General features: G+C 36.3%; 1 protein-coding gene across 1 annotated transcript in view; it reads left to right on the top strand.

Annotated features, from left to right (window-relative positions):
* LOC149778812 (radial spoke head protein 6 homolog A-like) overlaps positions 1 to 18,290 on the top strand; it is a 43,141-nt gene extending 24,851 nt beyond the window's left edge. The window contains exons 5-11 of the mRNA XM_089939571.1: positions 2,685 to 2,792; positions 9,145 to 9,242; positions 9,944 to 10,091; positions 11,105 to 11,220; positions 11,943 to 12,090; positions 16,332 to 16,455; positions 17,128 to 18,290. Coding sequence (XP_089795697.1) covers positions 2,685 to 2,792; positions 9,145 to 9,242; positions 9,944 to 10,091; positions 11,105 to 11,220; positions 11,943 to 12,090; positions 16,332 to 16,455; positions 17,128 to 17,356 — 971 coding nt within the window. The 3' untranslated portion in view covers positions 17,357 to 18,290. The remainder of the gene's footprint in view (positions 1 to 2,684; positions 2,793 to 9,144; positions 9,243 to 9,943; positions 10,092 to 11,104; positions 11,221 to 11,942; positions 12,091 to 16,331; positions 16,456 to 17,127) is intronic.
* The last annotated feature ends 246 nt before the right edge of the window (positions 18,291 to 18,536 follow it).

Raw genomic sequence — 18,536 nt, 5'->3', positions numbered from 1 at the left:
AAAGTTAGAACTTGACCGTAGCATTTCTTTAAAGTAAGTAAAAATATAGTTTTCAAAATATCATCACATTCAGTAACTTTTCTGCATGAGTTCATTTTTATACTAACGTATGCATCCAAAATATTCCTATGTACTAGCAGGGGGAGTCTTGATGAGTATAACTGAAGAACAAATCTGTGCAATATAGAAACTCCATTCCAAATGATTTAATATCGATGGAGATTTCAATTCATTTTAATCAAAAGAACCTGATTATATTATACATGATGGCAATATTGGATGAGGATCATAAATGACAGACGTGGGAAAGACAAATGGATGGTGAACTTTATGTGCATCCAAGACAATTCAGTTACAAACATATATTAGCTGCTACTAGGTCAACCATTATCCACATTACTATACATTCATAATTGGCGATACAATATATTTACCTGCCGATAACATGTCATTTAAGCCTCACAGACACTAAAGCTTTCCATAATGAACACAATAAAACATATATTCCCAGATATAGATACATTTGGGATAAATCACATATAAATAGTTATGTGGAAAATGTAAACTCTTTATTGCTACCAAAAACAGGCTTGACATCCCTAATGTCGGAGCAGGACGAGGTCGATACTGGTTTTAATATTTTCATGGAAATATGAAATCTAGAAACACAATATTGGCAATATTAAATTCAGAAACATGCAATAATGGATATGTGAAATCCAGAAGCACACAATAAGAGAAATGTTAAATCCAGAAACACATATTAATAGAAATGTGAAATACAGAAACAAAAATGAGATCATCCAACGTGTCCTCAAATAAACAACCGTGGTTTGGCAGAGACTGTAAATTTGCAAAGTATCGTACACTTAATACCCTTAAAACATTTCAGCATTTTGATAACAATGAAAAGTTTCCTTTTTATATACAATCGAAAGATTTATAAAAATACTATAGCACATAAACGAGAATTATACAAAGTGAAGGGAAAGGCCACGTTTTAAATTAGTTTATAAAAGATACTCTAAACGGTTTTGGAAACGTAAAAGACCTGATAATCACGATAATTGCAAAAGTTATTAGCACGTCATGGCATCAGTACATTTAGGAGCTCTTCAATATATCTCATGAAGTTCCATACACATTCAGAATTGGTCAAACAACTGACCATTGTCAGGAAATTCTAGACAGTAGAATAACTGGAACAGAAGTGCAAAGACTTTTTGAGAACTACAGTCTCGAAAATCCTGTGGTATTATTGAACTATCTAGTAATTTTATTTTAAAAGCGAATATGAAAATATCAGTACATATATGTGTGTCTATATTAGGTCAGTTATTTGAACTATGTCACTTTCTTGTATGCTGGAGAAAGGCTTGTCGAGTATAAACAATTCTTCTACTCTGAAAGAAAGAATCGTGTCATGGATTAACGACAGCGATAATATAGGCGAAGGAATAGTTTGATTTAGATCTGAATATTACGTGGCGGATAGGATATTTACTTTGAATACTTCGTCATGTTAATACCTAAGAAAAAAGAGAGGTAGATCTCACGTAGTACTTAAACTGATTAACGAAAATATAAGTAGTAAAATCCTAACTATGCCGAATGAAAAATATGAAAATGTCAAAGCTTGCTTCAAGTCGAAACAACGCTTGACTCGATCATTAACTGCCTTGCACGTATCAGACAAGGCTGAGTTGTGCCGCCTATCCTTTTTTGGTTGTTTTTAAACGACCTGAAGTCCCATTTTTATACCCTATTTCATTCGTAGATGTCCATTTATCTGCATTATTGTATGCAGAGGATTAGGTGATATTTGCCGAAACTGCAGTTCAGTTACAGAGATTGCTTACTACATTCAAGGAGTATAACAGTGACTGGAAATTGAAAATCAAATTGGAGAAGACCATAATCGCTGTATTTCGAAATAGAAGCTATTTAATACAATACGAAAACTAACATTTCTGCGTCGGCCTAATAGCCGTAAGTCTCACCTATACATGTTTTGGCCTTGTGTTCCCTAAAAAAAAAACACCCTAACAACAAAACGCTTGAGGTTATGTGTCCGAAAACACTAATAATACTGGTAGCAAGGTACTGTATTGCCTGAAAGCCAAATTAAATCACGTTGCTAGACTATCATCCAATCTACTTTTTCAAATATTTGATGCCAAAATATTATTGATTCTAAACTCTGGACAAGAAGTTTGGGACTTTACAAAGCTAATGAAATAAAACCCGTACATACTTATCTCTCTGAATGCGTTTTTGGAATCAGTAAACTAATATCATCCATGTTTATATCACGAACTAAGTAGAATGACAATGCGAATAGTAAAACATTATAGGATAATGAAACACTGGTCTGAGCTCCTGAAGATGCCAAACTTTCGATTTATAAAAGAAAGCTATAGTTTACAGCTATTTTTGGGTTATCACTATGAATGTTGGGCAAATCAAGTTAAACATTTGTTATTATCATAAGGTATGGGATACGATAATCACCTTTAACGTAGGTTTTTCTCCCTCTTCCTTTTAACACTTTTATTAAATTTGGGTAGGCGGTGTGTGTGCGCGATTGAGCTTTGCAGATGCGCAGCAAGTGATAGATTTTGATTGACAATTTGTCAGTTTTGCGTTTTATTTGTAACTTTTATTTTACTTTTTGTTTCTTTCAGAAAAAGAGTCGATTTACTTGAAGCCAATATACAAACCACCCGTAAAAATTCCGTGCGAACCGGCCGGGACCGGTTTGAACCGGAAAGTTTACTTTGTTTGCTCAGAACGTAAGCCTTAAAATTTATTATTTCCACTTTCACCGTCTTGAGTGCTATCTTAAATAACCTCTAAAACCGTTCCAGTTAGTGACTTGAAACCTTAGGATATGATTGGAGATTTAACCAATCACCTATTGACGGAACGTACGGGGCAGGGGTGTGTGTGTGTGTGTGTGTGTGTGATTTGGATTTTCAACGTAGCTTTAACAATTTTTCAGTCATATCGCTACGATGTATGCAGTGTGACAATTTATAGTGATGTCTAGCACTGGGGCATCATGCTGCAGACATGTAGCATGCTATCACACCCAGTCACATTATCCTGACACCAGGCCGACCAGTCCTAACACTAACCTCTTAATGCTGAGCGCCAAGCAAGCCAGCTGTTAGTAGCATTTTTTTTTTCGGCCGGGGATCGAACTCACGACCTCGCAGGGGAGGGGGATACTTTTGCATCTGTATAATGTGAACATGAATGTATAGTAGTTTGAGGTATTTTGTTGGGGCTAGAATGGGTGGGAGGTGTATTTACACAAAGGTAAAATCGCTTCATATTACACTTTTGAGTTGGAAGCATAGATAAATAGAATTACAAATGATAAAGTTAATATCGCTTTCACTCGCTATTGGACATCATCACATAACCTTGCTGTAGGATTAAACTGATTTACAAACATGTCCTTGCTATTGCGACCTTAAAATCAGATATTTCACTTGGCCCTTTTTATTTGGTCCTGCATTATGTAAATATGAATCTCTAATGTCTTCTAAGTCTTAAGATAAGCTTAATAGACTGTGCCAAAATCTGCCAAGAACATTCCGAGCACTTTCGCTGCAGCTCGTTACAAATTAATTTAAAACTATAGGTGAATGGACAGAGGGATTGGAAGGAGGGTGTGGGTTAAAAGACTAACATTATAACAATTTTTGAATTAAGGTCCTACAATGTAAGACGCAGACCTTGATAGTAACGACGTGAGTGGATGGAATATCCGCTACACCCCTACCCCCATCGTAAATTTTAGTATCGATGTCTTGCACTGTTTGACTACTGAACCTCCATCACTAAATGCATGTATTTGTCACTGATATTAAGAGATGTCATAACATATTGTTCACTGTTGTCGTTGTTTGCAGCTTGATATTTTTGATTGCATATATATCAATACTTGTAAATGCATTTATTATATCAACACACTGTTAACGTTGTTCATATGAAAGCTATAATCATTAGCATATTTAAGACTCAATAACCCTAGTATAATTTTTCTGTTTAAAAAATGGTCGATATGTGCGCTGATGTATTGCGAACAAATCTGTCTTCAATAATTGTAATATTTTATAAATAGGTGAGATCAGCCCATAAACAACCAACATACCAATACAGGTATGGGGACTAATTTATCAGCCTAAGTGAAGGCATGCGCAGTGAACTATTTGTTCATTGGCCTGTGTACAATTTAATATTATCATTACGGTGAAAAAGAGGAAAAATATTGATTTATCAGTTGTTAGCAGAAAAGAATCAAACCATTAAAAATAGCGACGAATTATACTTAGTGCGGGGGCCCCGAGTGGCCGAGTGGTCTAAAGCGCTATCCGTTACGGATCACTGCCATCTCACCTCTGTCTGCGTGGGTTCGAGTCTAGGATTCGGCCAATGTGGGTATGTGAGAAAGCTTGCCAGTAGCTTCTCGTGGGTCGGTGGTTCTTCCCGGGGTTTTACCGAGTTCTTCCTCCACCATTAATACTGGCCACCATGCATAGCCTATCGTGTGCTGAAAAATGGTGTTAAACCCCACAACAACAACAACAACATACTGAGTGAATTTCACATCATGAAGAAAGCTGTATAAGGAGACTTATTGAAGTTGATAATTTTACCTGTTAGGCCTGTCAGGTAAAGGGGGCGAAATTTTCACACTTTTGTCGATTTATATAACCACATTAATTAGAAATTGAAAAGTAGTATTTCGCACACATATTACATTCATGGAGTTCCGTGATATATGTAAAAGTAATCCTTCGCATGTTTATTGGGTTCATCCAGGTCCATCATATTTGTAAAAGGCGACTTGATAACTTTTGAAAAAGCCGGGGGTTCAGGGGCGGATTAAGGCACACTGGTGCCCTAAGCACTGACAAATCTTGGTGCCCCCCTCCTTTCCATGTACGCCTTGGAAGATAACCCTAGGGTGCACCATGATCAAGAAACAGAACATTATGATCAATTTGCACTAGTTTTATCATTTTTTTTATATAAAAAAAGTCTTCATTCGTTTTTGTTCTTTTCACCCTTTTCTCAACTTTGGCCCTGGTGCCCTAAGCACGTGCTTAGTCTGCTTAATGGTTAATACGCCCCTGCGGGGGTTGGAGAGGGGTATTAAGCGAGAAAGGATAGTTACACTGTAGGGTCTGCCTAACTGATGTTTGGAATCGTTTTACTGTCGACCTAAATGAATTGAACAAACTTCCTAAAATAATTTGCAATACTATATGCATTAAGCGCGATTCTCTTCGACGTTTACTTTTGTTATTGTACCGATTTCTTTCACATTTACATATAATGTTCAGTTATATTTCATTTTGAGCACAAAATCGAAAAATATAACCTTTAACAACAAGTGAATTATCTGGAAACAGGGAAATTAGTAAAATATACGTCACAGGTGTATCAAGCCCAGCCCAGAGAACATTACAAAATTATGTGTTCACCGCCTCCGCTTCGAAATTAAAATTAGCAATCAAAGGCAATTAGATTATCGCCAGAATCTCGATTTTGACCCTGACCAATACAACACCATGCACATGTGATTGAAAACCTTTCAAATTTAACAGCCAGCTGCTCCTCGCACCACAATTTTAATACATTCAAAATACAGTGGAAAACTCCAAAGCAGATGACGGCCATTTTTAACCGGTAGACGGATACACTATAGGTCAATATTTAGCAATTTACACACCACAGGCCCTGTTTGCCCCAGGTTCAGCATCAAATAACTGCATTTGCGTCAGTTAATAAATGAAGGGAATATTTCCATTAGTCAGAGCATACTCACGTAATAAGGCCCAACTCCGCTTATTTCTATACAAAATGTACGGAGAACTACTTTATACTAACTTGTATAGAGTCACGTGCAAAGTAACTAACGTAAACACTGAACTGGAAGGCGTACAAACTGCACGCCTTTAAAAAGAAATAAAGACGGTGGGTTTATATTTTATTTAGAAAACTGAATAAATTGATTTGACACAATCAAATAACGCATCTTTGCTGTTTTTCTGAATATAAATATTTCGTTATTTGACTAGATTTGAGAAAGAAAAGCTGGGAAACTCAAAATGTGCTAAGAACACTTTTGGGGCTACAGCACTTTCCCTGCAGCTCGTTACAGATTAATTTAAAGCTATAGGTGAATCGACAGAGGGATTGGAAGGAGGGTGGGGGTTAAAAGACTAACATTATAACAATTTGAATTAAAGTCCTGCAATGTAAGACGCCGACCTTGATAGTAACGACGTGGATGGGTGAAATATCCGCTACACCCCCACCCCATCGTAAATTTTAGTATCGATGTCTTGCACTGTTTTACTATTGGACCCCCATCACTATAACCATGTACTGCTAGTCTTAATTTAGTTTGTAAGTATCCCCTGTAGGTAACCTAATCTGTTAATCAACACGAAAACAGATTTAAAGACGGGAAAATTGGTTACTCACTTGTGAGGACAATACCGATTCACACAGGTCACAATGAAAGATAGCATCAAATCCAAGAGTCATTCGTTTGTCGAACAAAACAACACATCCTTTGCTCTCAATATTGAACTTCTACTCAGAACACATGTGCCAATTAAAATAAAAGATTAAGACCATGCTGTGTAATGTTCAATACCTTAGATCGCCTACCATTGGCAGAATTCCTTCTTTGATATTGACGTAGCTCTTACGTTGCAGATGTAGACTTCCTTGTTCTATAAATAGCTCCGTTGCAGACGCCTCAACAAGAATTCATACGCTTAAACATGCTCTAAAACTGAATGGAAATGTTTTTTTTATATTAAAAAAAATAACAATAAAAAAATAAATTAAATAACAAATAATTGCAATTATAAGAGTTGAACGTTGTTTTTCTGAGTTTATTGTGGTACAAACTGTCAGTTGCCGACTGACACAGCTTACATAACACCCTTCGTGCGCTATTTGCTGTGTGATTCGGCAGCTGACAGTTTATACCACGATAAACTCAGAAAAACAACGCTAAACTCTTAAGTAATTTGCACATCTTTTCTTTGCATGCCACAGGCTCAACACTAGCCATTTATAAGCCACCTTCTCTGCTTGCCCCATATGCAGTAGGCCTATCTAGCAATTTACACACCATCTCGCCTATTTGGCGGAGGTTCAGACATTTTGTTCTTTGATCAAATCATGGTCTTTATCAACCAATCAATCGATCGCTCGATCGAGAGAGTTATGTTATATGACCTTGTAATTAAACAGCTATACTTACCAGTACTATTTTAGGCATCTTATATAGATAATCTAATTTCAGCTATAGTAATTTTAATAATTTTACCAACTGATTTGAATTGGAAGTCTCTGGTTATATACTGGAAATATGCCAGTCTCTGCATACAAGTATCACTGAGTTTCATAGGGAATTCTGGGTGATTTTCTTCCAAATGGTAAAAAAGTTTTCCAACACTTTCGTCTTTGGTGGTGCAGTACTATCACCAAAACAGTTTATGTCGCCTATCAGTCCTGCCAATTGGAAAAGTGAAAATGAAGCTTTGAAGTCATTTCGGACTGATCCTAACAAAACATGGTAGAGCTTTATTGGGAACTAAAACTCTAATTAGTCAAGCCGGGAAAGACATGTTACCTTTTTACGAAAAGAATACTACATTTTAGTTTGCCCTTTTGACTGTCAGCTTAAACTTTATGATATGACAATAGTTCCAGTTCTCACATACGCAGCTGAGAGCTGCGGTTTTGAAAAAATAGATATAATGGAATGTGTAATTTAAAATTTCTTAAACATATGCTTAAAGTTGAGGTTAACATATTTCATATTTGATATATGCAATATGTGAATTGAATTTTGGATTGATTTGGCGTACCTGCGACTATCGAAAAGACTGACAGACGGACAGGCAGATTGACTGGCTGACGGACTTGCAAACAATCATGTACTTAAAATCAAAACGATTTAGTGAGTACAGAAGAACGGTAGAAATAGATACATTGCAAACCTTTCAACCAGATTTAAACCGTATGCTAACTTTCTTATGTCTAGCATTACCGTTTTTCGATTGTATTGGAATAATATTTCTTGCCCTATCAAACATTATTTTTTAATTGTATAAAGAGTATGTACCACAGTAAATAGTGATCCTTTTTGGTATGATTAGCCGTCATAATTAGTGTAAGTTATTTTCATTTCTTATTAAGATGTAATCAATATACGGTTCTTGTTATATATTTCTCATGGTATATACTTTTATTTTTCTATTAAACATTTCTGACGTTTATAAAGTGTATGTTTTATTCATATAACCAAATTTTTAGGAATTTTTAATTACTAAGGAGAATGCTTCTCTTGATTTGAACGTCATGCAGTCATGTACTTCTCACTCTCAGAAGGACTGACTAAATGTTTTGTTCATTATCTTCAAAACTAGCGACCCTTCTCCAATCAAACAAGAGGCATTTTCAACGTCTTTCAATGCTTTATTTGAAAAAATTATGTTAAAGATTCAGATCACTAAAGCATACATGAAAGTAACTTTTATGGTTGTCTGTTTTAAACTGGTTCTTGGATCTATTATCCCCGAGGACTTGACTATTGGGCACAACGTTTTAATGATGGGTGGGATATACTCGTTTTCATCGGTTTATACCTTTATGTTCTTAAGAAAGAAATATAATTAAACAGAATGTAAGAACAAACTATAATATTGTTTTTCATATTTTCAAATAAGATTGAAATAAACGATACAAAATTGGTGTAATCTGGCATTTAAATCGCATCACAGTATTTTCTGAGGTCTATATATCAAAATGACATGCGATGCTTACTTCGAAGAAAATTGTAAGTGATTAGGCATCTTCTTAAATATTTAATCCTTGTGAATCGTTTGATATTGTTTGTCAAACCACATATCAACTTAATTCTTGAATGTCTAGCGTTATGGAGTAGGTAATAGACATTTGCTGAATTTTTCAAATAATTTGTAGTGTGAGTAAAAAGTATTGACGTTAATCAGTTCTACATATTCACATATTGATTAGATGTTGCGTTTGGTACTTTTCAAAACGAGTACAAAGATAATATATAAGCTGCTAAATAATTTTCAGCTGGAATGCCATGGACTAAACTACCCCACGTGACCCCGGCACAGATTCAAACAGCCAGAAAAATCAGGAAGTTCTTCACCGGAAATCTAGATTCTTTGGTAAGGAAAGCTAGCAACAGACAGCACAGGAACAGTGGTCTACGTTAAATTACTTTTAAAGGAAATACACCAGACTGCTCAATTTAAAGTCCGATAAATGAGAAAAAAATCTTTTTAACAACAAGAAAGTAAATATTTTGAAAGCAAACTAAAACAAGTTATTACTCTTTATATGATTACCCAGGGGAAGTAAATGTTACTGAACTAATATTTTAATGAATTCCTTATGGAAGTGGAATATCATGGAGGGCCGTAAGATTTTCGTTCCAGCTAAGAGAACTCTATATGTTTAATAAAGAAATGAACGGTATTTATTTACCTAAGACCAGTCTGTTAATTCCTGTATTTGATTAACATTAACGAATAACCATTTCGAACGTAACCATTATTGAAGTTTATAATTTCTAAACGGAATTTATATCCTCAGGACCAACTCGCTGTAAGCATATTTAGTCAAATTTTGCTATCATTTAGTTAAGTTTTAGTTGATATTGGGTCATTAATGTTTAGAGCCGTATAATAATCATTTAGCACAGTCGTTTTCTTTGATGGAGAGATCACATTCTAAGGTTTTAGGAATCTTGATGTTTTCTTCTTCCTTTTATCAGCCATAACCTAATCGCACGATATCCAGTTTGTAATCAATACAATCTCACTTCTATTTCTTATTGGGTAAATAAACCAAGCTCTTATTTAAATAGCTAGTAACGCACCCACCCTTCCCTGGAACCGAGAAGAATTACCTTCGAGCTCAAATTGCCCGGATAACCGCATCAACCCAAATATCTCCCATTGGATACTTCCGATTTGATGACGAGGAAGAGGGCGAGGAGTCCGGTGAAGAATCACGTAAGTTGATCCACTACCCTTTCACTGGATAACAGATTAGCATAAAAGTAAAATTTTAAGACTGTTAGGATGCCAGTAAAAGGCATGCTACGTCGGGTTTACGACTGTTCTCGTACGCTGAGCTTAGTATCAACTTTTTCAAATAAGATGCAATCAGAAAATAGCTTTTGACCAATATCGTACTGTACTAATTAGGAGGATATACAGCCTCATCTGTAGTCCGTTGACTTTGACAGGTTAACAGATAGGTACTAATCTTGACCAGGAAGTCAGGTGTCAATTCTACACCATGCGATTGACCAATAGATGTTTTTTTATTTAAGCTTTATCTGAAATAGTTGGGTATCGTCTGTACTCGCTTGTAACTCGGGTAAAACTACACAATTCACAACTCCAGATCTTCAGTCACATAATCATATTGCCGTTCTGGATCTATGCATTATGTTGGGAACAATTAATAGAACAAAACGACATAGATCCTAATCTACCTGTGCATTGTGCAACGGCAGATCTTGGCCTATGATGCTTTCGTCTGGACTAGATTTAAAAGGGAGTATAAACGGTAACTTATTTCGTCCTATTGTTCGAATCACATTACATAAGTAACATCTATTGCCCACCTTTTTTTTAGAGACCCATTGGTTCTGAGCCCTCAAAGCGTTTCAAAATGTATCTTTGCACACTCTTGATCGAAATTCCCGAATTATGATTTAATTTATAATTTTGCTGTAACACAAAAACAAGTTTTTGAACTTGAAAAAGTCACATATTTGGGACCAAAAAAGATTTAAAAAACCCACGTTATAAGCTTTCTTCGTATTTCTAGAAAAGTCACTTTTCAAGGTTTAAAGTGAAGGTTACTGAGATTTGTACTTGTGAAGTTGATTGCTTAGAAATTCGTACGAGATAAACTTATTACGGGGAAACGACGAGGCAGACAAGGAACAAACTGACTGAATCTTTCTGTATGATTAAAAAACAATTGCTTTTAAAATATCTTTTCCTGTTCGCAGCGGAGAACCGTTTCACTTGTGTTCCTGACAGTGAGTATGAAGGTATTTCCAACAAAGATTTGACTGATCCGACCCTACAAGCCTGGGTTCACCATATGCCCGCCATCCTCCCACAGGTAGGTTGGACCGCCCCTTCACCCCACCTTTCCGACCCTTCCCTCAGGGATTATAACTATCTGTATTTGTAAGAAAGAGGTGTGGGAGATATTCAGGAATATTACGTCTAATTGAAGTATACATGCGGCTTGAAATAATTTCATTCTTTTGTGTATAGCCGTCTTTATTTCCTCTAATTATCAGTATTGTTATTACGGACTTAACATTTGTCTTTGTTATACCTTTTTTAAAACAAGTCTTAGCAATTTTTTAAAATGTTTTCCAATAAAAAAATGTTTTAGCAAACGTGCACAAGTTGTATCCTATAATCTGAGTGGTTTAGTGCTTTTATAATTACCTAGAAAATTAGTTTTGCTTCTATAACTACATTAAAACTGTGCTTGAAAATTTCCAGAGATATGCATAGTTGTTAAAGAACCCGGAAAATCAATAGGATCATACCAATGCGCTCGAATAATGCAAATTATTCACTTTTCTTTTGGGTGAAATTGTCGCAACACAAAGTTTTCAGTGGTCGATATCCATAAAAAAAATATTATTACAAAAAACGTCGGGCATGTGTGTTTGTATTAACAACTTAATTTCTGTCTTTGTCAGAATTTTAATGTTTTTGTTGGATTATGTGGAGTTGGTGTTGGGATGTCAGGATATTTTTTTCATACCGAATAATTAGCCAATTACAAGGAGCATGTACGTGCAAAAGTGACTTTTTGTACTGTAGGGTAGAATAACATGGTTCAACCCTGCACAGAAGGAGGAAAATGAAGAAGATATGGAGGAGGGCGAGGAAGAGGAGGAGAGAGAGGAACCTGATGAACCCCAACCCGAGGCCGGACCTCCTTTACTAACACCCGTCTCACAGGATGAAAGTGAGTTGACACGTTATACATAAGAAAGATAAAAAGCTGACATTTGAAACAGTTCGATATTTCGAATTTCTTTCAAATTTCTTCATCCAAAACAAAATTTATTTTAAGAAAAGTATCTGTTAATTCTAAGAACTGTGAAACCGAAGGTTAACTATTACAATATACTGTAAAAATATTCGTGTCCTATTTGTGCCGATGATGCTATTGCGGTCAACTGAAGTGGCAGAAACGAAGAGAAAATCTTTTTAAAAAAGTTTTACTTGCTCGAGTTACAGTGTATGACTAAGAAAGAGTTCGTGTTTACGATACTGAGGGATTTCTAGACCAAAGAACACATATAGTGGGAAAACGTCGTATCAGCTAAGTTAAGGTACATTCTCGATGTTATCCACCTAGTTTCGCTTGTTGGATTGTAGCCTCTATAAGTCATCGTCTATAACGATATGAAGAATCAACAAAATTATCCTCAAATCTCTCTGTATGTCTGTATCTTCCTGTCTCTCTCTCTGTCTCTCACTCTCTCTCGTGTAATCATTGCTACAGGAGCCCCAGAGATAAAACAAAGGCTATAACAATGGCAACAACGTGGTGTGGAGAACGTGTCACAAAATAACAAATAATCTTTTTCTGTAAAATTGCTGAGGTGAGCTGTATTGCCTGATTCGACCTGGTATCAGAAACTAGTATCTGCAACAAGGCAATAAGCAGATGTTTATCATTTTAGTGAGTATCTTCTTCCCAAAACATGGCAGCGGTGACCACAACGGCAGCCTTGGCGCCAGCCATAACAAGTCACAGCAACTAATGGGACAGTTGGAAAGTAATCCTCCTTTGAAACTGGCGACTCTTCAGAGACGTAAACAATCGAAATATAAATAACATTTTATTTTATTTTGCTGGGCGATTTTTTTGGATGTATTTCCCACCAACAAAGTGTCTTGCTTCACGATGAAATTATCTTAGTCTATACAACTAAACTACGCAGTATATTGGGAAGTAGCCTTGTAGAAGTCATTCATCCGACTCACCAAGACAGAGGAAAAATACTCTTTGGACCATCTATAAAACCGCACTACTTACCCGTTTAAGCAGCTGCTCCAACACCCACGCATCTTTGCTCGGAAAAACATCCTGAACAGAAATAATGACTTCACAGATACGGCAAGGATAAGAGACATACAAACAGCCAGAGATATGAACGCTTGTGATTACTAGAAGAAAAAAGATGACGCGTCAAAACTATTGCGAATATTTCTAGAAGGAACTCGATCTGTTCTCCAAGAATCTTAGTGGGTAGAATGCAATCCAGTGTCGCCTAGTCTGAATTACATTTACATGCACATGAATCAGAAAAACATAATAAACAACAATACAATTCGGCCCAAGATCACAATGTGGCTCCTGTGAAATTTTAATACATTCCTTCTTTTGTGAATTGGAACTGTACCTGATCAACAAATTGATCAGCAGCCACATAAACACTTACTATAAACGATGCTATTTTGAGAATCTACTCACTTACAGAAAAGAAATCAAGAATACATTCTTCGATGCTGTTGTTACGCGGAAACCCGACACGCTGGACAAATTTAACGCTATAGAATTGATTGATGATGCGGACGCAGACCACAATCAGAGATGTAACGACCGACACAAGAAAATCAATGGTCACAGTTTATATATTATGGATCGTTTGCAACTGAACATTTGATTGCAAGATAAGTACTTGTGGAACGTAGTGGGTATACAGCTCACTCTGAATCGAAGTTTAACACTTTTCTTTTTGATGGCCAATGTCATCAATTTTAAAAACCAGGATCACAAAAGAAAGAATATACTTTCGACTTTTGCAAATCTTACCTGGAGTAGGAAACGAGATCAGTTAGACTATAACCAGAAACATTGCCAAGTATCCCAAACGGCATGTGGAAGTAAAGGCGTTTACCATTACTTCTTGACTACGATCCAAAATCAATTGATTGTTTACCTAGCCGTGTTGTAATCGGCGTTGTAACTAATGCAGACTACAAGGGAGCTATGATCATCCCACCCAACCCCGCAATTACCAGCTCCTTGACTGGAACCATACATATCTCTCGGGACGGCCATAAATTGTGTACCAGACCATTTGTACCTGACTCTTTCCACATTACTTGCTAGAGATTGTACTGGACTCTTGTTGAATCCACAGCGAAATTGGTTACTAATAGTACACACGGCATTTCATATTCCCAACACCATTTCCAAACACCCCTTTTCGATCACGGAGTAGTTTTGGTTCTGACGCAGCAATTTCCTACCTGCATAAGCCATGGGTAACTTTACCAAAGCCGCTCCTAATCTCGTGTTGGACACATCAGATTTCGATATAAATTGTTTGTTCAGTTCTGGCAGCTTTATGGATGGTGGAATAATACATTTTTCCCTTAAGAGCATTAAAAACTCTTTCTTGACATGAACCTCGAGACACCGTATAAAATTGCCCTTGCCTGGTTACATATATAATCGGCGATATCTCACTTCTGACACCATTGTAACAGGATGATCCATGATGGGATTAGTTCATAGCCAAGATGCTGAAAGCAATTTCGTCACTGAGATGTTTATTTATAATGTGATTGAAAAAAATGAATTAATATGTCACCAAACTCGTAAACAACACATATATGGAAATTATATCTTTCCTATCTAGAGCTATTCAGAACATTTAACTTCAACGAGTAATCAAACAAGAATTAACGTATGGAACTTGTAAACAAATATGAGTAACGTATGGATCAAAGACCATGAAGGATCAATGATTATAATTTAAACACGAAATTAACAATGTTTCATCTACCAACAAGGGTATCAAAGTATAGGACTTATACAGCTATGAACAAGGTATGATTTTTTCTCAAAGGGTGATGGAAGTATGGTTTTTGTACAAACATATGAAAACGGTTTCACACGCAAGTATGATACATACATGTATAATTGATTTTCGCTCATATAGTGATACTAAATAATTATTTAACAACGGAACATATATCTCATGGCGTTCAGTTGACGATCACCAAGTATTTTTACTTCGACCGCTATCGTCGAATGGTCAAGTATTCACCAAGCATGGTCCACCCATCCCGGTCTGCAGAAAGATCTCTCAAGGGCCCCCTTATCTGCTGAAGACCCTTTTTCCTGAAGCTTTGGTGTCACACTGCAAGAAAACCACTATCGTCCTTTCAGTCAACGCCACTACAACAACGTCAGACTGTAACAACATCATCCAGGGAAGTTGATTACTCATATTATAAATAGCATTTCGTACGATGACTCTGCAAAAGGTCTTGTCCTGCTTCTCTCACTCTATGAATTTGTGGTATCCGCTGCTGCTGCGGTTGCTCTGTTTTCTTTAGAATGTTGATTTAAGTTTATTGTCGAATTTTGCAAAGATACGGTCACGTTCAACATCTTGTCGAGCGCTTGATCCAGCTGCATATTCAATCTAAGCCTAACTAGTTGTACCTATTATGAAGTGTGGAAATGTCCTAATCTCCACATTTTTTCTCACACCTTTTACATATTAGAATCTAAGGTGACATAAACATAACGTTAAATTCCCGTTAGCGTCTATAGTGGTAAAATATGTAACGTTAAATTCCCATTAGATTCTTTAGTGATCAAAATGTAATTATTAATTCTTAGAGACCCCTATACCGAACCAGTATGTCGCAGTAATGACCACCCTCCACTCCAAAATAAAAAGAAATTAAAAACTTTTGAACTGACATTAATCTGTTTTTTTTTTAAAAAATGTTAAATTTCCATACTTAGAATACCGGCCCAGCCTATATGACAAATTTCCATATCGACCCCAATACCTACCCTCAGATATCGGTGCAGGTTTTTCTTTTGATGAAAACGTTGACCATCGATGGATGACCACGAACCTATGCACATACTGCTCTGGGATCAAACCTGGGACTACAGCGGTAAAAAGCCTATATGTTAATACTGTATTACTAAGGCAATATATCATATAAAATATATTACACATCATTAGACCGCCTTTCATATGTCTTTGAAATTTTGCATGTAGATGAATAATAAATAAATAAATAAATAAATAAATACTACTACTACTACTACTAATAATAATAATGATAATAATAAGAATAATAATAAAGCACGAATTCCATAGGACGGGATTTTCGGTTTAATCATCTGTTGCAATTTCTGAGAAAATTATTCGACACTTTCAGATGTTGGGGAAAGCCCTCCATGGATACCAAGACTGTCATCCAGATTCGTGCCCGAATATGGCATCTGTGCAATGCACTCCAATGTCTGGCCGGGAGCGGTTGCCTTTGCGGCTGAGAAAGGAAAGTATGTATATATTGTAATATATGACCGACCAATATGTTTAAGAGATGGAAAGTGGCAGATTCGTTCTTCTCATTTTGAACGTATGCAAGAAAGAGTATTTTCGCGCTTTAGTATGAATCTCGCTCCTGGTACCATAGTTTCGTCATTTACACTTCTTCTCTTGCTCTTAACAGAGGTCGACCAAGTTTTTCAAGGACGTAGCCGAAGATGTATTTCACGCCTACTAATTCATTATCTTATATGTGGGTAACATGGGTAATTTGCTCTCTGTGTAAAAACTTTAAATTTCTCCGCCATTTTCGAATCATGTACACAAACAGCTTAAATATTTCTCCAACTAGCACAGGTGTATGTAAACCAGTAGCAGTTCTTCTTGATTTTGCGGTGGTTCTGGGAAAACCACATTTCAAAAGAGGCATTAGAAAAACTTCAGTATCATTTGGGCTGCAGTCCACAATTGCCAGATTCAGAAGTATACGGTATAAATCAACATTACAATCCTCTATGTTATTTAAATTCACAGCTCAAATGGCGAACATTATGTATCATTAAAGTGTCTGCTGGAGCTGCATGGAGTCTGTTAATTTTGTATTTGTTCGTTATGTGAATCACACGACATTCGGAGAATGAATGCACGACCTTTTATACCTTTTGATGACTTGTTTTATTTAGGTACTTTGAAAATATATACATCGGATGGGGACATAAGAATCTAGGATCAGAATTTGAACCTGCACTCCCTGACCTTCCAATGGCGGAATTCCCAAGCGGACCGGAAATCACTGAAGCAGATGACCCGACACCGGAAGAAGAAGCAGCCATTCAGTCAGCTTTGAAAGACAAGGAACTCGAGGCGGAGGAAGAGGATGAAGGGTTAGATGACGTGGATGACGATGATTAAAGATGACGATGATTAAAACCACTCTCGAGTAAACTTTAATATTAATTAGAAAATGGATTTTCCGTTTGTGGTGACAAGGATTTGTTGTACAAGATATGTTTGGCTATCTATGCATGTGTGTGCTTTTTTCTCTGAATTTCAGACTCTCGTTTTCCTTGGTTACGTACTAGCAGAAACAGAAATGATCACAGTAAATTGGCGTTGTTTTAAAAATGTACAGTGGATATGACAAATATAAGTTATTCACCTTCTACCTAAATTTTAGTCTTTGTATAATTTTTTAAGACAACCTGTTCCATAGAAATTCTTGTCTGTTATCTTAGTTTGATGTTTAACTAATGCTGTATGCAGGGCCGTAGAGAGCGATTACGGGCCCTGGGGTAAGAAACACTCTCCTAGTTCTTGTTCAAACAAAAATTTTATTTTATGAAATTAAGAAGCGTTGTTCGGACCAGGGCCTCATTACTGGCCCGTGCCCCGTGGATATATTTCCAGTTGCCCCCTCTTGTTGGTCCTGGTTGTGCGTAATAAATTTAATAACGGTTTTACTTTTTTGCCTGAAATATGGACGAAAAGTGGCGTGAGAACTACTTCATCGTTGACATTTGAAGAAGTTATTAAGCTGGTTTTGATCTTGTCTCACTTGCTCACACCGCATCTGCATAAGGGATGTGTAAATATCAGTCTGGGTGAAGAATGATAAAAGCTATGCCCTCTTGTAGTTTGTTTACATCAAACGGATACTTTTTGATCTCATCTCTTGAGAAAGTGTTGACATCATCCATATTATGACGTCACAATGTATATTATGTCAAAAATAACACTAAGCTAATGCAAGTAGAATATAACTCAATATGGTTATGTATACGTCCTTACTGATCTCAAATAAATTATTAATTCTTGTTTGTAAATAAAATAATATAGTTTTACCAAAGTAGTTTTGTTCCTCTTTGTTGAGTGATCTGTACTTTAGTTGTCATCAAACATTTCCAGATGAAAATTATCGATCACTATGGTTTTTTGCAATGGCGAGGTAGTACACAGTCTTTCCAATACGCAATAATTTCATTGTGACAGCATATTACACGACATTTATTCCAGTTTATATTGGATCACATCTCTTGGTTGATTTTGCCTTAAAATGTGCACCTACTTCGACACTGATTTTGTTGTATGCATT

This window comes from Sinohyriopsis cumingii, chromosome 17, assembly GCF_028554795.1.
Source record: "Sinohyriopsis cumingii isolate HCF-2022 chromosome 17, ASM2855479v2, whole genome shotgun sequence".
Lineage (NCBI taxonomy): Eukaryota > Metazoa > Mollusca > Bivalvia > Unionida > Unionidae > Sinohyriopsis > Sinohyriopsis cumingii.
This window is presented reverse-complemented; position numbering and strand designations above follow the sequence as displayed.